Genomic DNA, 20911 nt, shown 5'->3' with positions numbered 1-20911 from the left:
TTCTTTCCTAGTTAAAGTATTTTAGATCCTGTACCAGGAAAACTGTTCAAAGACCATTAACCATTAACACTTTAGATATCATACATTTATCTTTACAGGCTGCGTACCACAGATTTTTCTTGACATATAACAGGGTTGTTATCTTGCTTAAAGATACAGTGCTGTTGAAAAAAATGTGCCCCCTTTCTGAGTTATTTGCATATTTGTTATACCCACTGACTGTAGAAACACAGTCATGACAGTACAGTCATTGGTCATACCAAACCTACCTGGCCCTATGTGAAAAAGCAATAACTGAAAAACAGTTTGACAGGTTTTTCAGTGAGGATTCAGAGTTCATTATAACACATGAATTAGTTTTTGAACATCATATATCCTTTAACTTAAACAAATCTCTAGGACTTCCTTCTTTAATGTCACCAGTGTTGTCAGAATTAAGAATAGCCTGTCTCAGTGTTGCATAAAAGCTAGTTCATACATTTGTTACTTCTGGGCTGGACTATTATAATTCATTATCATCAGCTGCTCTAAAAGCTCCCTGAAAAACTTTGAGCTGATCCAAATATGCTGGAGTGGGAGCACTAACATGTACTCAAGAGATTTCTCCTATATTAGCTTCTTTTCATTGTTTCCCTCACACACAAAGACCCAAATAATCAGGCTTCATTAAATCTTAAAAACATTATAGTAGCAAATGATCCCAGTAGAGCACTTCCAAAAGTAGAATGGGAGACAGAGCCATCAGGTATCTGGGACCGGCTCTTTCCAACTTCCAGTCTTCACCAAAATTCTCACAGATAATCTTCAGACAAAACCTCACAGGATTTGTGAGGTGGCTTTTTGTGCATTCACACCAAAACTTTGTTGTTTGGCTCTAGCTCTCCTTCCTGAGGTTATTAGGTAGATTGGGGGAGGGGCTGCAATAGGAAGAAAAAGTTCTTTCCTAACTACACTTACAGATACATGGTCAAAACGAGTTGGCATGACAACCATGCCCTGCTTGGCCAGCTTGTCATTGCTTCCAGATGTATTTCCTCCTGATTCTGATATTTTTATCTGGTATGATTCAAAAACACATGAATAAACCACACTGTTGTACTGGGTAATATGTTTCTTCATTAACACACACACACATGGGCATCGGCAATGTCACAAACACCTGCTGCCATGAATTTCCACTACAGCAACAAACGTCTTATTCTGTTGCACAAATATAATTCCCAAGAAATGCACAATTCCTCACAACAATGCCCAGCTATGACAGTATTTCTAATCCTGTCAATTGTCATAATAAACAACATGGTGTAAAAGTGTTTTATTAAGAAACAGAACAATCTTACACTATTGTTTGTAGAAAACGTATATCTAACAACACAAGTATACAAAAAAACACATTTACAGTTTGTGCATTGCAAATAAAAAAAATGAACAGGATGGAAACCAAACATGGAGAACATGAATGCTGTTCAGACTGACGACAGCGAAGTTGTACGCAAACACATCCTTAATCCACACTACACAATCACACAGTCACACTTTTAGAGACCTTCATCTGGATTCCTTTTCAATCAACACTATGATGTTTCACAATATGTATAAGTGATATTTATGACTAACGTAGAAATGAAAATGTAGTTTGTATAAAATGCTTTCACTGTAGTTGATCTTCACGAATCAACCGCTCAAAGTGGCTTATTTCCGAACCTCCGACTCTCAAATGTTAAAGTTACACATTTGATTTAATATGAATCATTTCATTACAATATTTTTGAGCGATGTCACTATTTCAGTCTACTTTCGTTGCTTTGTTTGCGCATAAAAGTTTCCAAATCGAGTCAGAAAGGCGTTTCTGCGATGATGCCAGTAGCCTAATTAGCAGCTGCTTTTTGGTGAGAGACTATTTAAAAGATAAAAAATCTGCAGTAATGTGTTAAATCCATTTGAGGACAGCGAGGCTGTCTGGACAGCTAAGTAAATAAACTACCAGAATTAACTTTCTTTGGCAGCTACCGTGACCTACATAAACATCTGCTTCGTGTTTATTTTCGTGATTATTGAAAAGCAGCTGGTGTTTATCTTTATGCTACAGTTACTTAACTGACACACTTGAAAAAAAAAAAATCAATGACTGACAAATTTGAAAAACTAACAAGTACAGGAAGTGCATGAAGACACTAAAAAATCTGGCAACGCTAATATGTTTTATCTTGACGTCTGTGGTATTCAATTATACGTTTTGTCAGTGTAAACAAATAAATAATTATTTACAAAACTAGGAAAAAAAATGCCAACGAACAAAACAAGCAGAGCATAAATAATTTACAAAAGGAATTATAGTACAGACTTAGTATAAACATCTTTGGCACTTACTCGTCGTTCACTCAAGTTGTACATGAAAAGCACATTTAGGATGAAAAGAATAAGGAGAAGTTATAATGGAGTTAAGGCGGGTAAATGATTATGATTTGATTACAGTTTATGTTTGTCAAACACTGTATGATCAGTTCAGCAAAAAAAAGAAGAATAAAGACAGAGAACAGCCGAGTCACTTACATCAAACTGTAGGAAATCACAAACAGCATCTAAGAGGTTGTACAATGAATTTAAAGATGTAGAATGGGTACAATAGTTTTAATTAGATATTCGGTAGAGGCTTTTTAAAAACAAATAAACAAAAAAACACATGTTGATCAGTTTTTTTTCTTTCTCAGCTTCGGCAAAACTGAAATGTGCCTCGATTTCTCCTCCAGTGGATGAATCAAGGCGAAAACATGGAAGTATGCGAAGTCTGATTTACATTGACATGGATTCAGCAATGACGTGATGTTTACTCGGAGAGATTCTTGTCTTTTGCCATCAGATGTTTTCTTTTTTTCTGTTTCTACTTGATTCAGTTATCTGTAGAAAGATGGAAAAATATCTTCCATTACTGCCACATCTACAATTAAAACTCAATGAGCCCCTGAGTGCCAGAGTGCAGCAACAACATGAGGATTGTGTGCGTCAAAAAAGCGTGTCTTCAGTAAATGTGGCCGTGATTGTGAGAAGAAAAAAAAAGCTGCAGACTCATTTTCCACAGTTTAGCGCTAAGTAGAAGATCTGAAGTCCTTGGATGAACACACAAGGATTTTCACAATGCTTCTGGGGCATTGTTCATGGGCAGGGTGACAAGCAGAAATATAGCGTGACAGCAAACAACACACAGCACAGAAACCCTCTCACCATTACCTTGTGAGCACGGTTGGCAACTCCGGCTTATCTGAGGTTTGAAAAAAGATGTGGTTGGTTGAAAGAGTTCTACATTTTTAACTCTTCAGTTGCATTTAGTTATTCAAATGACCACACTGCTATAATAAACTATGTAACTCAAAATTTTTATGTAGGCGTTTGGTGTTTAACACTAAGCCAATGTTATTAATACAAGATTTCTACAATTTAACATGATCTGTTAAATACGTTTTAGGGACAGAACGCATTAAAGCTTAAAATCAGTGGCATCCTATGACTGTCAAATAACACATTGTCATTGGCAAATAACAGTGGAGCACACAGCTGTCCTCTGTTGTGCAATGTTTAGCAAATTTATTACACTAAGTGCAAATTTCAAAATCTGTAAAAAACTTTTTTAAAAATAAAAGTGATATTGTTTTTCATTAGGTAAATAACAAACTCATGTTTTTAGACCCAAATTTGACTTAAATCAGCCACCAAATAATAGTCATATTTGTAATCTTAATCAAAAAATAATAAAGTGCTTTTTTTTCTGCTTTTTTGTAAAAAAAAAAAAAAAAAAGAAAAAAGAAAGAAAGGAAATGTAAAACTTAATGAACAAAAAACAATAATTATATTTTGGCTTTAAAAATATAATTTCGATTAAAGAGCTTGTGCGTACTGGTGGATTACCAATATATTGAAAAAGTGATTTGGGTAATAACCAGTATTGTTGTGTATTGTTGAGTTGTGAGCTAATAAATCTAATAAACAGATTCAGTTAGCTTAGCTTAATTTGTTTAAAACAAACTTAAAAATGTTCTCAATTTAATGTTTGCTTACTTTAGTTTATGTAATTATTTACAGTGAAATGGGGAAGGGCCCCACTTCTGGCAACCTTGCTTTCTACTCTTAATATCGTTATAGCTGCTATTTTCACTCAACTAGCATTCTTGATGAACTGATTTCAGCTTTATGCAACACTTGAGTTGCTCACACATATCCATGGGTAATTTATAACAAAACAGAAACATTTGTGGTTATAATTTTAAGTAATTGTGCTTACCTCTGCACTCATACTTGAGGTCAGAGAAGAACACCAACTCTTGTGAGAAGACAAACAAGCCTAATCTTCCTCCGGCAAAGGTCTTATCATAAATTGGTCCCGAGTCAGCCATAATCTGTTTGCCTTCATAGACCACTACCCTGGAAAACACGAGACAAACTTCAATGTTTTAATGTCTTAAGACTAAAAAGCTGCATGTCATCAAATGACTTAAAGGTGGCCTGTAATCAGAGACAGAAAAACATGGGCTTTCCTGTTGTGATCAGCTGTACTTCATACCTTATAAACCCGGTCTTTGGTCTGTGGATGAGATGCCACCTGTAAGCTGTGTAATCCTTCCAACCAATGTTTTTGGGGTCATGCCACAGGGTCCGCACCTTTTGTAAAATAGTCAACAACACTAATATCAATACTGATACAGGCATTGTAACACACCACTTTGCATTTAGATTGCAGCCCACCTGTCCTGGAGTGTTGCCCGTGTGCCACAAAGCATTCCTGAGGTATTCTCCAGTGCCAGTGGTCGAGTTCACAACTTTGAGTGAAACCCCAGAGATGCCAAACGCCTTGGATGGTTTGTCCTCCCAGTAGGTCTGTGTGATCTGCTTCCACATCACAACGTAAAAGCGCGCACTTGACTGGTAACTAAAAACAAAGCCTGCATAGTCATCATCTCTGTCGGTGTTCACGTACATCGTTCCACTGAAGTCCACAGCGCTGAACTCATCAAAACCTGTGATGAGGTGAGCAAGTGTTACACTCACAGCGCTCTGCACACTTAAATGGAGTTTCAAATATTTTAAAAGGCAAAGGTAAACATATGTGCGCTTCTCACCTACTGCAATGCCTGGGTCAGAGTTAGCAGTCTGAACTAACTCCTTGCCCTGATGTCTGACCACCCAGTTGGGATCAATTTGTGTGGTTCCTTTAGGATCCAGATGCACCATCTGGAATTTCCTGAAGTCTGTCACACTGATGGCATTGTTCTCAGGACACACATCGAGGAAATCTGGGATACTGTCGTTGTCAAAGTCATCTTTGCAGGCATCCCCTCTTCCATCACCTAATAAAGGAAAAAAAAGATAAAATGATATTAAAATCATTTTAAAATGTTTCACCTAATTTAAATAAGATCTGAAACAAACTATTGAATGGGTTGGAAAAATATCTACGGCAGCTAATGTGAGGATCACAACACTCCCACTGCAGTGACTGTTGAGGAGTTCCTCCAACTAAATATTAAAAATGAATGGAAATATAGCAGTTCTTCCCAGAAAACTGTCCCAAGTACCACGGCCAAGTCTGATGAAGCAAATCAGCCATCTTCTCATGCTGTGACAACTTCCACTGAAACTTCTTAGTATCTGAAGCCTGAAGTCTATTAGAGCCAGACTGCAGGCTGGGAACTCATGAGGGAAAGGATGCCAATGGCTAATGAGGGCCACTGCATGGAAGTAGCTTGCCGTCTTCTGTCATCATCTTTGTTATTGAGTAAGAAGCGCAAACGATTCTATCAAATAAACACTATTTGACAAACTGCAAAGGGTGTGAAAGCATCAGGGGCTTTCTCCTCTGCAGTCTGTTTTCAGTTACAGACAGCTGTACAAACTCCAGGTAACCCTGCTTAAATTGGGCACTGTGGACTAATCACAGGCTAAGGCTAAATGGAATAAAAACTTCACAGCCTGATGGTGCCCTCCAAGGCAGCTCACTGAAGTCATGGAGAATGACATCATCCGTGCCAAGCCGGTCACTGACTCTTTCCACAACCACCAAATTTCACACCTGCTGCAGTGAAAGTAACCGCTAACTCTAAAAGCAGCTGGGAGAGGGCATAGGGAAGAAGAAATGCGAAATAAGTCTGAGCACATAGAGATACTATTTAAGCAAGTAGTCTCAAAATTTTAAGACTTTTATTAATACAAATTTTAAGAATACTACTAAAAGTAATTATACCACTGAATATTTATGCTAAAAAAATAGTTGATATCGCTCATGTATCAACTTTTTGTGTGGATGTGACACTGCTGCCTTTAAGACTATTACATGCACCATGCTCACCATCAGAGTCCTGCTGGTCTTCGTTGGGTGTTAGTCTGCAGTTGTCTCTGTCATCAGGTATACCGTCATTATCGTCATCGTAGTCGCATGCGTCTCCTTTGCCGTCCTTATCGTGGTCAGCCTGGTTTGAGTTGGCGACATAAGGACAGTTGTCTAGATTGTTCTGATGCCCGTCTTCGTCAATGTCCTGGTTGTTGTCACACTGATCTCCAACCAGGTCATTGTCTAGGTCAGTCTGTTGGATGAATACAAGGATCAAAATGTTAATGCAACATCTATTGACTGTATTGGAATAAGCCATAATTTGCAGTGTGAATACGTTACCTGATCAGGGTTGTGTAGCAAAGGGCAATTGTCACACTGGTCGCCGACACCATCCATATCAGTGTCCTTCTGGTCATTGTTGTACACGTAGGGGCAGTTATCATTCTCATTAAGAATTCCTGAGGAAAAAAGACAAATTTATAGTTGCTATAGTTAATTATAGTAGACTGAATACAACATGTCGTCTATATTTTTAGCTATTTTACCATCTCCATCGATGTCCACTGCACAGGCATCCCCTTCTCCATTGTGGTCGGTGTCAATTTGAGCAGGGTTGTGTTCATAGGGGCAGTTGTCACAGCGGTCACCAACTTCGTCCTTGTCAAAGTCAAACTGGCGAGGATTGTAAAGCAGGGGACAGTTGTCCTGTCGAAGAAAGCACATGCTAGCTAAGTAATGTTTTGACAGTCATGAGCCGAATCATAATGAGTGCACTGAAGAGAACGGATTTGGATTTGCAAAAAGTTAGTTTCTGATTTGGTGTTTTGTGAACATTTCCATCCAAAATCTGACATTAGTTCTCATATCACGGCATCTCTACTGAGTTGAGATGTCATAGCATATGAATCACATCATTTTCACTTATTCATCAAGCCAGTAAGTAACCCTTTTTGGCTTATAGAAAATATTTCATCATGGGATAATGTTGACCACTCAAAAGGTTGCAGTGACGAACCCTTATGCTAGCAAAGTGGCTGAACTTTCAGGTGCTCCTTACTTCCACAGCAGATGGTTCTACATACTTACCTTGGCACAGTTTTTACACCAAATGTCCTTCATGACACAAACCCCACATTTATTCAGCCTTGTGACCAGCAAAAGGAACAGACAAGCTGCTCAAGCTGGTTGTGTGTCTCCTGCTGGGCTCAAAGCCAGTTCACTATGCTAGTAGCAAACTATGCTAGCAAAAGTCCCCTTGCTATAGGATTCGGTGGTTTGTAGCTTTTCTTTATGTTTTCACATTTATCTGTAGAATATGTTTGAAAGTCAAACAGATTCCTATAATGTTTATGGGTTTCTACAAAGGGCTGTATATGTTGTTAGCGCAATGGAAATGGTGTAACACATCAATTAACTAGAAAACTGCAGATTTATAAGGTAGAACTTGGCAGCATTGTTGTTTTCAGACTTTAATGAGACGTATTGTTGTATGTCAAGGCCAACCAGAGAAACTCACTTTAAATCTGATTCATATTTAGCCTCATTTTCATTTGGAAAGGAAACAAAAAAGTAGTTTGACAATACTCTAATTAGTATTTGAGTTCACCTCAATATTGTATGTAACCAGGAGTTACTTAGGTAATGTAATTAAGATTATTAAGTATTCTGACTGTTGTGCTTATAGTATTTCAAAGTTTATTATTTTTATCATTTCATTTTTTATGTGTAGAATAGACGACTGTCTATACTTTACTTTATCTTTCTTTCTCTTTACTTTAAAAATAGTGGTATAAAACCTCTAGACTTTTCCTTTTTAATGAGCTGATGAAAAGAATAACATTATATGCTCTTCACTTATGTCCAGTTTAATTAGTCCAATAATTTCTCTAAGATTTACTTTGCTTTTAAGCATCAAATCTCCAGTCTGTCCTGCAAGTTATATGCCAATTACTGAATTTTGTTCATCCTTATGCTTGAACATGATGTTTGTTATGGGCTTCAATTGGCACAGAAATTCAATAACAGGATACCACTCGAGTGGTACGACATTCCCCCCAATCATGCTCTCCATGGGATGGGCTTTTCATGGATTTCATGGATGGATGGATGGATCACGAGCAGCACTGGGGTTTACCATTTTCTATCGTAAACTATTGTAAAATATCAACTTGCAATACATTTCCAATGGATAATTGTTTGGGTTTTTTTTAGACAAATTATATCACAATTATTCATTATTTAAAGTCTCTCCCCTTTTTTAGGATTCCGCTCACCAGTTTGTAAAAATTAAAACTTCTCATACCCTTTCATCCAGAATTCCATCATTATCATCATCCTTGTCACAAGCATCTCCTTGACCGTCTCTGTCAAAGTCTTCTTGTCCAGAGTTGGGGAGGCTAGGGCAGTTATCCTGAAATAGTGGCAGTAAACTTTTGAGTTTTGCAGTTCAGTTTGGCATCACTGCATCGAATGTGGCAATATTCAGTGAAATACCTTCTTGCAGTGGTAAGTGGCATTAGCACCACACACAAGGTTCTGATTGGGCCAGCCATCCAAATCAGAGTCTTCACCACAAATGAAGCCATCTCCAGCGTAACCTGTCCTGCACTCACACTTGTACATTGGATCACTGAAGTGGCTGATGTAGATGCATTCGGCATATTTGTGACAGTTGTGCGTCCTGTCCTTACATGGGTTCTCAGGCTCACATACCTAAATTAAGAAAAACAAAGAGGTTAGATGGGATTGTTCACCACAGTCCATATCCAACAGTACTTGCTATGTTCTGCCTATGACCTGCGAGCAGTTTTCTTACATATTTTCCATTTTGCTGTTTTTTTTAAATGTGAAGAGTTTTTATTTTACCACTATCCCTGGCAGCTTGTTTTGGGACTAGCCCTCCAAACAGGGACACCTCAAATTGAGGTGACTGGTTAAAGAAAAGATTCTCAAAAAAGTGTGGAGCACTTGTGATTTTATGACATGGGTACAGCATATATTCCAAAACAACCTACTGCTCTCCATTTTTTCTTCACAAACTAGTCACAGCTGCCACTTATTACCAGATGATGAACCTAAAGTTTGAATGCCACTGCATGAGCTCATAGAGCCAAAAGAGACAGGGAGGCCTTTGATCAGAACTGTGAAATGGAGCCTCTTAATGCCAGCAATGAGACAATTCCCCCTTTCCCAAATCAATTACTGTAAATTGGGGCATCAAATCAAAGACAGGCAGCTGCAGAGGCCAAGAAGTGACAAAATGCCCTTATGAGGGATGTTATGCAAGTAGTGGTCAAAGTGACACGTTTTTCAATTTTCCAGGGACTCATTGATCAGAAAAGAGATGAAAACCGTTGTGTTCCAATCAAGTAGTTAATGTGGCATATTTGACAAGTCATATTAAAACTTTTAGCAGTTTTGACAGGGTTGGAAAGAGAGAGATGTGTGCCACAGAAACAAAAGAAAAACATAGCTTTATGACAGTGAACTGATACAGTACAAGGAAGGAAAAAGAACCATTCATATCCACCTCTCATTTTAAAAGTTTAAAGCTACTCACGCTGTCATTTTACTTACAAATAGTGGGTCAAGGTCAGCCCCATTCATTCATTCCTATATACACAAACTCTCTCTAAAAATAAGGCTTTTAAATCCCCTGAAGTGCTGCTTATCCAAATCTTGCTTTATTGTTGTTTGAGTGGTTTCATACCAGTGGTCTATTAAGAGCACTGAAAAAAAAGCTAACATCCACTCACTTGTTTGTTCTTCTTGGCAGCCTCCACACCCATACCAAAAGGCTGGGTGCCCTTGTAGCGCTTTGGACAGGGCAAGCAATGGAAACCTGGATCAGTGTTGACACAACGCTGCATTCCATTCACTTTGTAGCAAACATCAGACACCATGTCACACTAGAGGAGAGAAAAAAAACATCAGCAAAATACAAGCAGGTCTTTTTATGAATAAAGTGCAGCTAGCTTATGAAAAATAGTAACTTTTACCTCATTAATGTCTTCACAGTGGGTACCATTTCCACGAAATCCAGCAGGGCACGGGCCACACTCCCACGAACCATCGGCAGAGCTGCTACAGTCCACTCCCGCAAAGCAAGGGTTGGACAGACAGCCATCTGTAAGAGGTTTAGATGATGAGAATGGATACATACAAGGGAAAACTTCATTTTTACTTTGAATTTGTAATGCTTATCTTAAGTTAATGCTTAATCACCTTTCCAAAATTTACAGTAGCACCATAGACAATATAAAAATTGGAAGTAGCAATCGTGACATCATCCATTGGTTTCTGAAGGCATGAGCAGATGTGATGTAGAGTGGGCGTGTCTAACTATGATGTAATAAGCCATTAACTAATCATCATTGGTTAATTATCATATTTGAACTATAATAATATCAAGGTTTACAAAATAGAGTTAATTTTTTTTTTAATATGACCCAAACTGAGACCATAAACTCATCAGGAAAGTTTTCACTGAGGTCAATCAGACACCCATTTTCCCATATACGTCTATTGGACCAGATGTCTCTTTTGCAATCACAGCTACTGCCATCTGGTGGCTTTCAGGTAGAATGGAGGTTCAAAGCATTTCCACATTGGCTTCATTTTTCTGAACTGGAAACTATATTCTGGTTTTATGCAGGTTTTGAAACCAAATCACAAAAAACTTTCCTTTTATATTAAAATAAGGGAAAGGTTTTTGATGTTTTTTTTGCCAGATTTTTCATTTTAATGCAGTCGAGGTAATCAGTGTGGTGCTGGTTATCATTAACACAGAATTATTACTAGTAAGGTAATCTTTTTTTTTTCCAGTGTAGCTGGCAGAACCATGATTTCCTCTTCCATCTGCCAGTCATTGTTTACAGGTGAAGTCACATCATTAAACAAGCTCAGAAAAAAAATAGTATCTGTTTATAAAGACACACATATGGCAGCACAAGAAAATGGCTGTGCAAAACAGATGTTTGGATGTTTTTTTCCATCATAAAGACTAAAACAATCAAGCAGATCATTACAGTCAACAGCTGACAGCAACTTGCACAGTACACATTAGGACATTCCAAGTACCTCAGCTAATTGTTTGCATTATAGGAGAAATCCTAAAATCACTACAAATACCAGAACATATGTCAGTGCAATCCCTCTGCTACATAACAATGTTTCAGTGTGGGCCTGTGGACCTGTGAACCCGGTCACCTAAGTAGCTAAAACCATAATGCAGAGTGACTAATGCTCACCAATAGGGCAGTCATTCTTGTTACAGCTGTCTCTGTCGACCGCTTCTCCAAAACATTTCTTGCCGCCGTATTGAGGTTCAGGGCTGTTGCACTCACGGGAACGACTTTTGTGCCCCCCTCCGCAGGTCGCTGAACAGGTTGCCCATGGAGACCACGGTCCCCAGCCACCATCAACTGAAAAAACAGGGGAGACAGATGCTTAGCAGCAAGTCACTTTGACATAAAGTGTTTTATTCATGCCACATTTTTATTCTGTTGTTTCTAAACAAGAAATAAAAAGTTCGGAAGCCTGGAACTTAATACTGCATGAGCGAACATACTGAACCGTTCTGGACCAACTTTTGCTCCAAGACTGACATGATGACAGTCTGAAACACATGGGGGATGTTGCCTTAGGGTAACCACGAGGCACGAGGGAAGTCCGGCTGCTGGGCACAGATGCTAGCCACTGTAACGGAGATGCTGCTTTTGAGTGTTTCCCTTCACAAGCTGAAATACTCACTGGGACATGGCTTGGCAGTGCAGCCCTGGGTCTCTCTTCCACTGCCCTCACAGTCTCTGCCTCCCAGCTGTGGCACAGGAGCATTGCAGTGTCGTATTCTCGTGATCTGCCCCTCGCCACAGGTCACCGAGCACGACGACCACGGGGACCACAAACTCCACCCTCCGTCCTGGCGAACTGGGCATCAAAAATCAGACATGTCACGCAGCAGTCAAACACATATGTGTCGTGTTATCCTCCAGGTTTCCATTCTAGTAGTTACAGACATGTATAATTTGCCAGAGTTAGGAAAAAAAGAGAGAAAAGATCACCACATTTTCTACAAGTAAACATTATGCGATGCTGGCGATGATGGCTCACTTTCAAAGATGTTCTAAGACGCTTGAGCCAGTATTTATGTCATTGTGGGTAAACTATCTTCTAGTGGTTAGGCTGATTCAGTCACTCACACAGATGGAGTGTACTGCTAGCTTCAAGCAATGACACATGCTGATTCTATAACTTCTCAAAAAAAAGAAGAAGACAACACAAAAAAACCCGTTCAGCAGTTTTTGTTTCTAACAAAATCACCACACCTCACTTAATAGGACATTAATTATCAGATTCATTAATATTTTATGCTATTGCAAGGAAAGCTGCGGTGAGTCACTGCACTGTGGAACACCCTTTTAGCTAGAGATTTATTTGGAGTTAACTGTGACTGGGCACACCCTGCAGCCCAACCGTGAGATCCAGCTCTTCACTTAGATTCATCCACTCAAAGACGGATCCAGATTTATGAAGGAGAAAACTTTTGCAATTCGGAGGCTCTCATCTCATATTTAACTCACTGCTCGGTTTTTCCACAGTTTCATCATCTCCTTCCCCCACTCCTCTCACTTATCATAACGCTGTTTGTTTTAGATTACTGCCAGTGGTGCATACTGTGGTCGAGATAATATCGGCGAAACAGCTACTACTGGATGCCACAGTTCAAATGAAAACTGAGTGAGTCAAGACAAAGCGTTGAAAAAAGAAGAAAAAAAATCCTCACCACGGCTGTCGCATTTGCCCAGACTGCACTTGCGGGTCTGGATAGAAGGTCCCGTGCAAGGGTTGCTGGTTGCATCGCAAGAACGGCCCCTCTGTTGAGTTCCTATCCCGCAGGTCACTGTGCACTCTGTCCACTCTGACCACGGGGACCATCCATCGTCACTGTCCATAGCTGGAACATGTAAATGCAACACTTTTATGCTCCATCTTTTGCGCAGGAAACACTCCCACATATGCTCACTGAACAGAACAGTAGAAAAGACTGTGAAAAGTTCACAACTGCAGTTTTTATTCTTTATATCAACTCGTTTATCACATGACATCATCTGAAGAACCCACACTAGACATTTTGAGTGTCTGCTAATAAATATGTGGTTCGCGTCCAAAGACATACTGGCTGCAATAGTCCTGTAGTATTAAACTTTAATATGCATGAAATGCTGTGTTTATAGCACATTGCACCATTAATTTAGAATAGCGTGTATAAAATTGCGTGTTTATGTCGTGAGAGGTCCTGCCTACTTACGCAAACACGCGGGGCAACACTCGCCATCGATAAAGGACGGGCTGGCACAGGCCACCGGAGGGCATGTGATTTGGTGGCACACGATCTTGGATTCCTGCCACAAATGAACATTAATGATATGTGAGGGTCTTTAACATCCGCAGTAAATCTGCATATATTTCCAGATGACTTGGCACTACCTGACAGGTGCATTTAGTGCAGCTGTCTACAACCCAGTCTTCCTTATCGTCAAACAGGCGGCCATCCTGCCAGCACATGTTTTTCTCTGAGGAGTTCTTCATCCTCCCAAGGGCCTCTTTCATGACTGAGTTTTCTTCTGTCTGAACATACAACAAGCGAGAAAAGAACAGTCAGAAATCTTTAAGACACACTCAAGATCAAAGGTGCAAAGCCACTGGCTGGGGGAAAGATAGTCCTGCTGATGAGCTGATTCATTGAAAATAGCATGTTTGAGGTTAGTTTCACCAGGTGGGAAGAAGAAACGCCTGTGGTGCTGTTGCAAATGTTATTCTAATAAAAAAAAGATGACATTTGTTTAAAATCAAGCTTGATCAGAACCATTTCTTTTTGAGATAAAACAACACCACGCTAATAAAAACAAAATCAGTACCAAATGTAGCAACCTTGTAACTTTTCTTGGAATCCTTTGTACCAAGCTATGTCCCCGTCCAGCTCAGCTCATGCTTAGATGCTTTACTCTCACTTCATTTAGTCATTGAAAAACAAAAAAAATCTGATAACTTAAATGGATGAGAAACAACAGAAAAAGACTAAAAAGTTACACCCACTTAAAGAATCTACTCAATTTTTCTCTCATTGCTGCAGATTAGAAAACTCTGAACTTCTTTACATGCTCACTGCTTCTTTGAAAACAGCTCACTGAAAAGTGCTGCTTAGTTACGCACATTACCTCCTACCCAATTGGAGACCAGGCTGAGCTCCTCACCACTTGGGAACTATCAGTGGATAAACTACTGCCAAAGATTTTCGGGGGGATATGAGTGCGTATGTGTGTGTTCATCCTCCTCTTGGAAAAGGGGAGTAAGCAGTGTGCAGCACTAGAATCTAAGACACCACTCGGTCTGGAAGAGCCTCAGGGACCCTTCTCATACCAGCCGTTTCTTTTTTTCCCCCCAAGGTTCATGCCCAGACTCTCTTATTGCTGGGAGGCTCCCAGAGGAAACACATGAGCTGTTTTAACAAAGCCAGACATTAGACTGGACCCCATCACTGCCAGGGGAACACTTCCTATATCCACATGTAACATGTCATAAAATCTGTCTGACTCATGCTGCCACAGATAGCAGGAGTCATATGGGTTCAGCCATCACATGCGACTCTATAAACACTCCTGTGGCTACTCACTGTTTACTTTAAAACCAATGTGGGTTACCTAGTAACCTAATTCAGGGCTCTTTACCTTCAGGCTAACACACCGAGGGCTGAGTCATCTATTTTCCTAAAATGTTTTTTTTTTTAAAGAGTTAAATATTTCTTCCATCACACCAGAGCCACCAATTTTACATTTACTGGCCTGTAAAGTTCGACAAAACAGACAGTAACCCTCTCTAAGACATATGCAAGTGTTGGCTAGGCTTGATTTATGTGATTTAACTCACCACTTTTTGCAATCCGTCAATAAGGTTGCTGACGACAATGCGCAGGCCTTTGAGCTCCTGGAACATGATGCTGAGCTCCTCACAGGAGCGTTCACACATTTCTGCGCCCACGTCATCCGTCTTCTGACCTATAACGTTTGTAGTGATGGAAGGACTCACGTCCACAATTTCCCCGCTCTCACTCACAATATTGGCATCATCTGGAAGAGCAAATAGCAGATACCAGGGAAAATGGAGGAAAAATAACGCAGGCTGTTGATGGAAAACATGTTTGAGAGATATGATGGTTGAAATGCAAGGACTCAAACGATTTCCTGTTTTTCTGTAGCTGGCCAAAAGATCACAACAATGGCGTAATTGAAATGTTTATTATGTTCCTAAAACCAGATGTCCAGTCAGTGTCGTTCAATTTGGAAAACATAAAAAAAAAAGGGGTGTCTGTTTGAAATGGTGATGGTAAATCTGTCAGCCCCAGATGACGGCAGAGCTGGCTGTGGGAGAACAGGACAGGATGGCACTGCAGAGCAGAAATCTCTGGAGTTCCCCGTGTGATGCAAAAACCATATTGTGGACCATAAACCTCACTGACCTTACAAATATGTGACCACTTGTGATATGTACTTAAGAGACTGGGGGTGGCCACACAGATTTATACTTGTTATACTCTTGTCTTGATATCAGCACAAAAGAATTATGTGAAGAAGTATGTGGGCTGCAGCATTCATCAGTCATTATTAAGGCTGTGTATGTTGAGATATTGAGAAAGGGACCTAACTTTAAACTGCAGTGCTATTAGAAGAACATAATGAGGGCAAATGTGAAGTTCCTTTGCACAGTCTACATCTGACTGCTGTGATCTCAGTAGTCAGAGAACCCTACTGAACTTTAATCACATCACAGCTAGCTATACGAATATTCGATGCCCAAAACAAACACACGAGAGACAAATCGAAGCTCCGCAGAACGCCTGTCCTTCAGCCAAGGCGCAACCCGTATCTGCAACTGGTTTGGATCACGCTATGTAAATTGGCGAAGATTAATAGCAGAGCGGGGACTCTAAATCAAGAAGTCATCCAAATTACCCGGTGGTGTCCTACTGTAGCCAACGCAATGTTTTCTTTCCTCTTCAGTCTGCTGGATTCATTCAAATCTCAGGAGGGCTTCACACTGTGTGCGCGTGAGAATGCGTGAAAGCTCGTCTGTGAAAGCAGTTACACATTCTTCTCTCCCCGATGGACGCTCTCGAATTTGTCAGAGTAGAAAGAGGAAATCGGTTTTAAAAAAAAGAAGAGCAAAAACTGGGGCAATTTTAATACTGTCCAAGTTATAGGGTTGCCTGGGTTTATGGGTGACTTTCGGCATGAATTTTCCTAACGGTGCCGAACCCTCTCTGGTACCAGCCAACCAGCGGAAAACTTCCAGGCGCTGGTGACATTTGTTAAACAAATAAACTCATTCAGCTGGAATTCAAAAGTGCATGTGGTGACAGAAAAGCATCAACTGCATACCGCATGGTGATTTTCTCTGTCACAGCAAAACCGAAAGGCTCAGTTTCCAGATCTGGTGGTCCTTCAGGATCTCTATCTTTTGAGCTGAGGCCAGTCTTTTGTGTGAGCCCCGCTGAGGATTGCGAGGTCCTTCAGCTGAGAAAAGCAACCCAGTCAGCCAATTCGTGACTTCATCCTGTATGTTTGTGTGTACGTCTGTGTGTGTGCAGCTGGAAGTGGAAGCTCCCCACTTTGCAGTATAACATTCACTTTGTCTTTTCTATTTTCTTTCCCAGGGTATTATCCCAAATTCACTGCCAATGGAAACAAATGTAAGCATCTGTATCTCCTTTTGTTCACCCTGCACACTGCTCAACCTCAAGCCACTGCAGTGAAAAGCCTGTTGCTGTAAACATGAAGTAATACTGGGATATCTTGCCACATTTCGGATCTGTAAGCTTTTTGATCCATTAAAAAGGAGATAAATCCATGCAAATGGAGTTGACAGAGAATGCTAAACTGTTTGCCGTCGTCGAAGCTTAACAAAACACAGATACTGGGTGCAGGAGTGTTGCATGTGAAAGAGCTTTTAGATCACATCTGCTAGGTATCAGGCATCAAACACTTTGCAAATATAATTATTTTGACTCATCTGTTGGGTTATGAAAAAAAAAAATCACACAAAAGAGAAAGGGTTTGTCATTCATCCTGGATAGCAGGGCCTTTATAAACCCTAAAAACTAAAACAGACACATTCTTACCTTGCTTGGTAATCTCACAGTCTCTACTCAGCAGGATGTCTTCTATTGAGGTGTCAAAGATGAAGCGCACACTCTGAAGAAGGCCCTGTTTGGTGAGAAAATATGTGTCTCAATCACTTTGACATATTTCAGGCAACAGTCCATTTTCTATACCTACTGCAAGCATGAGCTGGGAACTGGAGCAAACATTTCATGGAAACTCGCTTTTTGCCTAATAACATACATTCCCCATCATTTCTACACACAAGGGGCAAATTTAGAGTCTAAATTTAGAGTCTTTTCCACACAGAGAAACCAGGGCAACACAGGGAATATGTCAGTCTGTATTTTTGGAAACAGTTGTTTAAACTTTTATTGCAGGGTTAGTGAAGACCACAATTTTGTTTCTTGGACACTGCGAGAGTTGACAAATGCTGGACAAGTAAGGAGTTCCTAGATCCTGGGAAATCGTTTGAATCCACATCCGCTGTCTTACCCTAAAGTGGTTCTCTCGAATGGATCCCTTCGCCACATACATGCGGTTCCCTTCGGCCTTCAGGTGCTCATAAAATGGCTCATCCAGGATGAAGCTGTCTATGAGGCTGCAGCCGACAAACAGGTTGGCGTTCTCCCCATGAACATGAAGGGTGATGTTCTTCCACTGCGAGTCGGACAGGTCCACGTCCTCGAATGAAACCACGTTCTGCGAGCCGTCTGCCCAGTAGACCAGGTCCAGAGTGTTGGCGCGTCCGTTGGACAGGATCTCAAACTGGCGCCGGCCATCGGGACCCTCCAAACCAATCAGGGTGCCTCGTGAGGAACGGTCCTGGCGTATGCTGGCCACAAACACAAAGCCCTCATTGTTTTGGATCTGACGCAGTATTTGCTTCAGTATGGGTGGGCTAACTGGGGGCAGGTGGTCGAAGCGGATGAAGCGGTAGGCAGGGGCATCTAAGTTCTGGCCCCTGAACTGTTTGGCCCCCAGTGTCCTGCGTGTGATGTCGCTGATTTCAAACAAGTCGAATGATGTCTCATCCTCCTGCTCACCATCTATACATCAGACAAGAGGAAATGTAACTGGAAAGCTAGAAGAAGAGTTCATGAACTTAAAAGCAGAATGGGAGCAACTGGCAGAGTTTTCGCTAAAACAAAAAAACAAAACACGGGAATTGGTGACTCAAATTGAATAATAATAATTATTAGACAGCAATACCACAATCAATCCATTTATAACTCACCTTCAGTTAAAGCTTGAAGGTAATTAAATGACAACAGCAACAAGAAGAGACTTCTCCTGAGTATCATATCTGCTTCAAAAACAAAGACATAGTTTTTGTTAGATTTGTGCCTCTTGGTCCATCTCAAATGCTGCATTCAAGTCTCTCAGTTACACACAGAATGACTGGAAAAAAGAGAGGAGAAAAAGCCACATGCAAATACAGGAATAAAATGATAATAACCATAATTCCGGCCAACTAGTTGTTACACACAGTTTACAGCTTATTAAACTTTGCAACATTGCAGATTAAGTTTTATACCCTGTTATGCAGGAAAGAGTCTTTCAGCAGTCCAGAAAGTCTTTCACATTTATTTATCTGTTTGCACTCTGGAGGTAATGAATCACTTACAGCAGCCCTGGTAAATTTGCCCTGTACTGACTTCATAAAATGTCAACGATAAGCAGTCTATGCATTCCTAACCTACTTACTTACCTGACGAATTCAGTATCTTAACAAAAAAAAAAAAATCCGTCAGATATCCAGCGACAAGAGTAAAAACAAAAAGATCCGAGGGTAAAAATGAATGAGCAGTGGTATCTCCTGTAAAAGCCCGTAAAGAAAAAAAGAAAAAAAACAAAACAAAAGTGTACAGTCCACTTTGGTTCACTACATCCACAGTCTGGAGGACCTGAGGCACAACAGTGACCGAGGCGCCCTCCTCCCTCCTCTTATATAGGGGCTCGCACAAAGTCTGTCAATCAAGTGTTTCGGGTCTGAGCAAGTTTGAGGTCGGCTGTTTAAGAGACACAGTTACATAATTATCTTCCGATTGCGTAATTTTCTTAGCCGCGAACACACGCGGAGGCTGGTATGAGGATTCGTGACCCCTCCCGTTTTTCACCGAGATGCCCTCCCTCACTATCAAACCCACCTTCCCACAGTGTCCGTGGCTTTCTCAGGGTAACACACGCAGGGATGTGGGCTGTTTTCCTCTAGAGGGACGAGACACCAAAGCTTCATTAAACGGCTGCACTAACAGCAGGTGGACTTGATAAGTGTATTAATGTGCAGTTAAGGAGAGCAGAATTGTAACTCAGTCGTGAGGTGGAAAGCCGTTGCGCACTTTCCTCAGTAATACTGATCTGTGGTAGATTTTAAAACACCTTTTCATCCACACTCATAAACTTAAAGGTATGCCTCATTTCTGCCTTTCAAGTGTGAAAACCTCAACGCTTGCCAAATGTCAATAATTCAAATTGAGAATCCCAGCTATGTCTGCAATGTGAGACAAAAAGAAAATGAAAATGACCCTTTAATACAACAGATGCCCTGGAAGCTTCAATTTTAGCTGGCGAGCAATGGCTTGCGTCTGGAAATTATCTGGTATTGCCAAGGCTTCCCCCTCTGTGGTGTCCGGGAGAGAAACGCTGATACGACGGCTCATTCCTGGAGGCTTTAGAGGGGTCTTGTGGGTAGGCCTTTGTGTACCAAAAAGACACAACTGGGGCATCTGGTTTTGCATCAGTTGGAGTTGGAGACGTGCATTCCGTTCAGGGTTGACGAACAGAAAGTTTCATACCACATGGAATCGCTGCCTTTCAACAACATGGATTCACTTGACCTGACAGATATTAGAAACTGCAGCTCACAGTCAGACACAAGAGTATGGTAAGGATGGTGGATGAAGTGACCAGAAGAAACCTCTTAGGAGTAGAAAATACACCACAGACTTATTAATTGTGGTTCAAAAAATGTTTTAGTGGCTTCTGTGGAGAAATATATAGTTAGTTCTACTGAAGCTGTATCTAAACTGCTAAACATTTTATTCCAATTACTTTTCTAAGTGACACCACCTTTAATTTCTAAAACCTGGATTCCCTCTTTTATTGGTAGTAGGCTTAAAAAGTAATGAGGTTTTACTAGGGTGGTGGGAAATGGCACAGAAAAAAAGTTTACTGGCATTCTAGGCATCTCTTTAATAAGTACGGAGCTACTGCAGGGCAGATCTAAACAGCGGAAATTAAATTGCAAAATTTTGTATTCACAAGGGGGAAGAGAAGAAGAATAGGTAGCGTGTCTGTATCCATGCCATATTTGTTTGGACCAAATCGGCATGAAGAAAGAAACGAAGAAAAAGAAGGGTGAGAGGTTTTTCATCAGTAGTTCTTTTTTCAACATTTTTGCATCATTTTCTGGGTCAGTTGGACCACATTA

At 40.5% G+C, this 20911-nt stretch overlaps 1 protein-coding gene across 3 annotated transcripts; it reads right to left on the bottom strand.

The window, feature by feature from the left end:
• Positions 1–1096: 1096 nt before the first annotated feature.
• On the bottom strand, positions 1097–19539 carry thbs2a (thrombospondin 2a). 3 transcript variants are annotated; one of them, XM_039621818.1, is made up of 23 exons: positions 19190–19539; positions 18716–18787; positions 17974–18527; positions 17499–17583; positions 15251–15450; positions 13811–13951; positions 13632–13725; positions 13107–13277; positions 12074–12250; positions 11572–11745; positions 10321–10448; positions 10078–10230; positions 8816–9034; positions 8625–8732; positions 6868–7027; positions 6662–6780; positions 6338–6572; positions 5112–5339; positions 4738–5009; positions 4556–4653; positions 4277–4416; positions 3229–3259; positions 1097–2898 (listed from the first exon to the last, which is right to left on the bottom strand). In XM_039621818.1, the coding sequence occupies exons 2-23, from the start codon at positions 18780–18782 to the stop codon at positions 2895–2897; spliced, it is 3558 nt and encodes a 1185-aa protein (XP_039477752.1). In that variant the 5' UTR covers positions 18783–18787; positions 19190–19539; the 3' UTR covers positions 1097–2894. The 3 variants fall into 3 exon arrangements, with proteins under 3 accessions (XP_039477752.1, XP_031587974.1, XP_031587975.1); XM_031732114.2 differs by having other exon boundaries at positions 18716–18784; positions 19190–19538; XM_031732115.2 differs by lacking the exon at positions 3229–3259 and having other exon boundaries at positions 18716–18784.
• Positions 19540–20911: the final 1372 nt, after the last annotated feature.

This window comes from Oreochromis aureus, linkage group 13, assembly GCF_013358895.1.
Source record: "Oreochromis aureus strain Israel breed Guangdong linkage group 13, ZZ_aureus, whole genome shotgun sequence".
Lineage (NCBI taxonomy): Eukaryota > Metazoa > Chordata > Actinopteri > Cichliformes > Cichlidae > Oreochromis > Oreochromis aureus.
The sequence above is the reverse complement of the archived record's forward strand: the minus strand, read 5'-3'. Positions and strand labels throughout refer to the sequence as shown.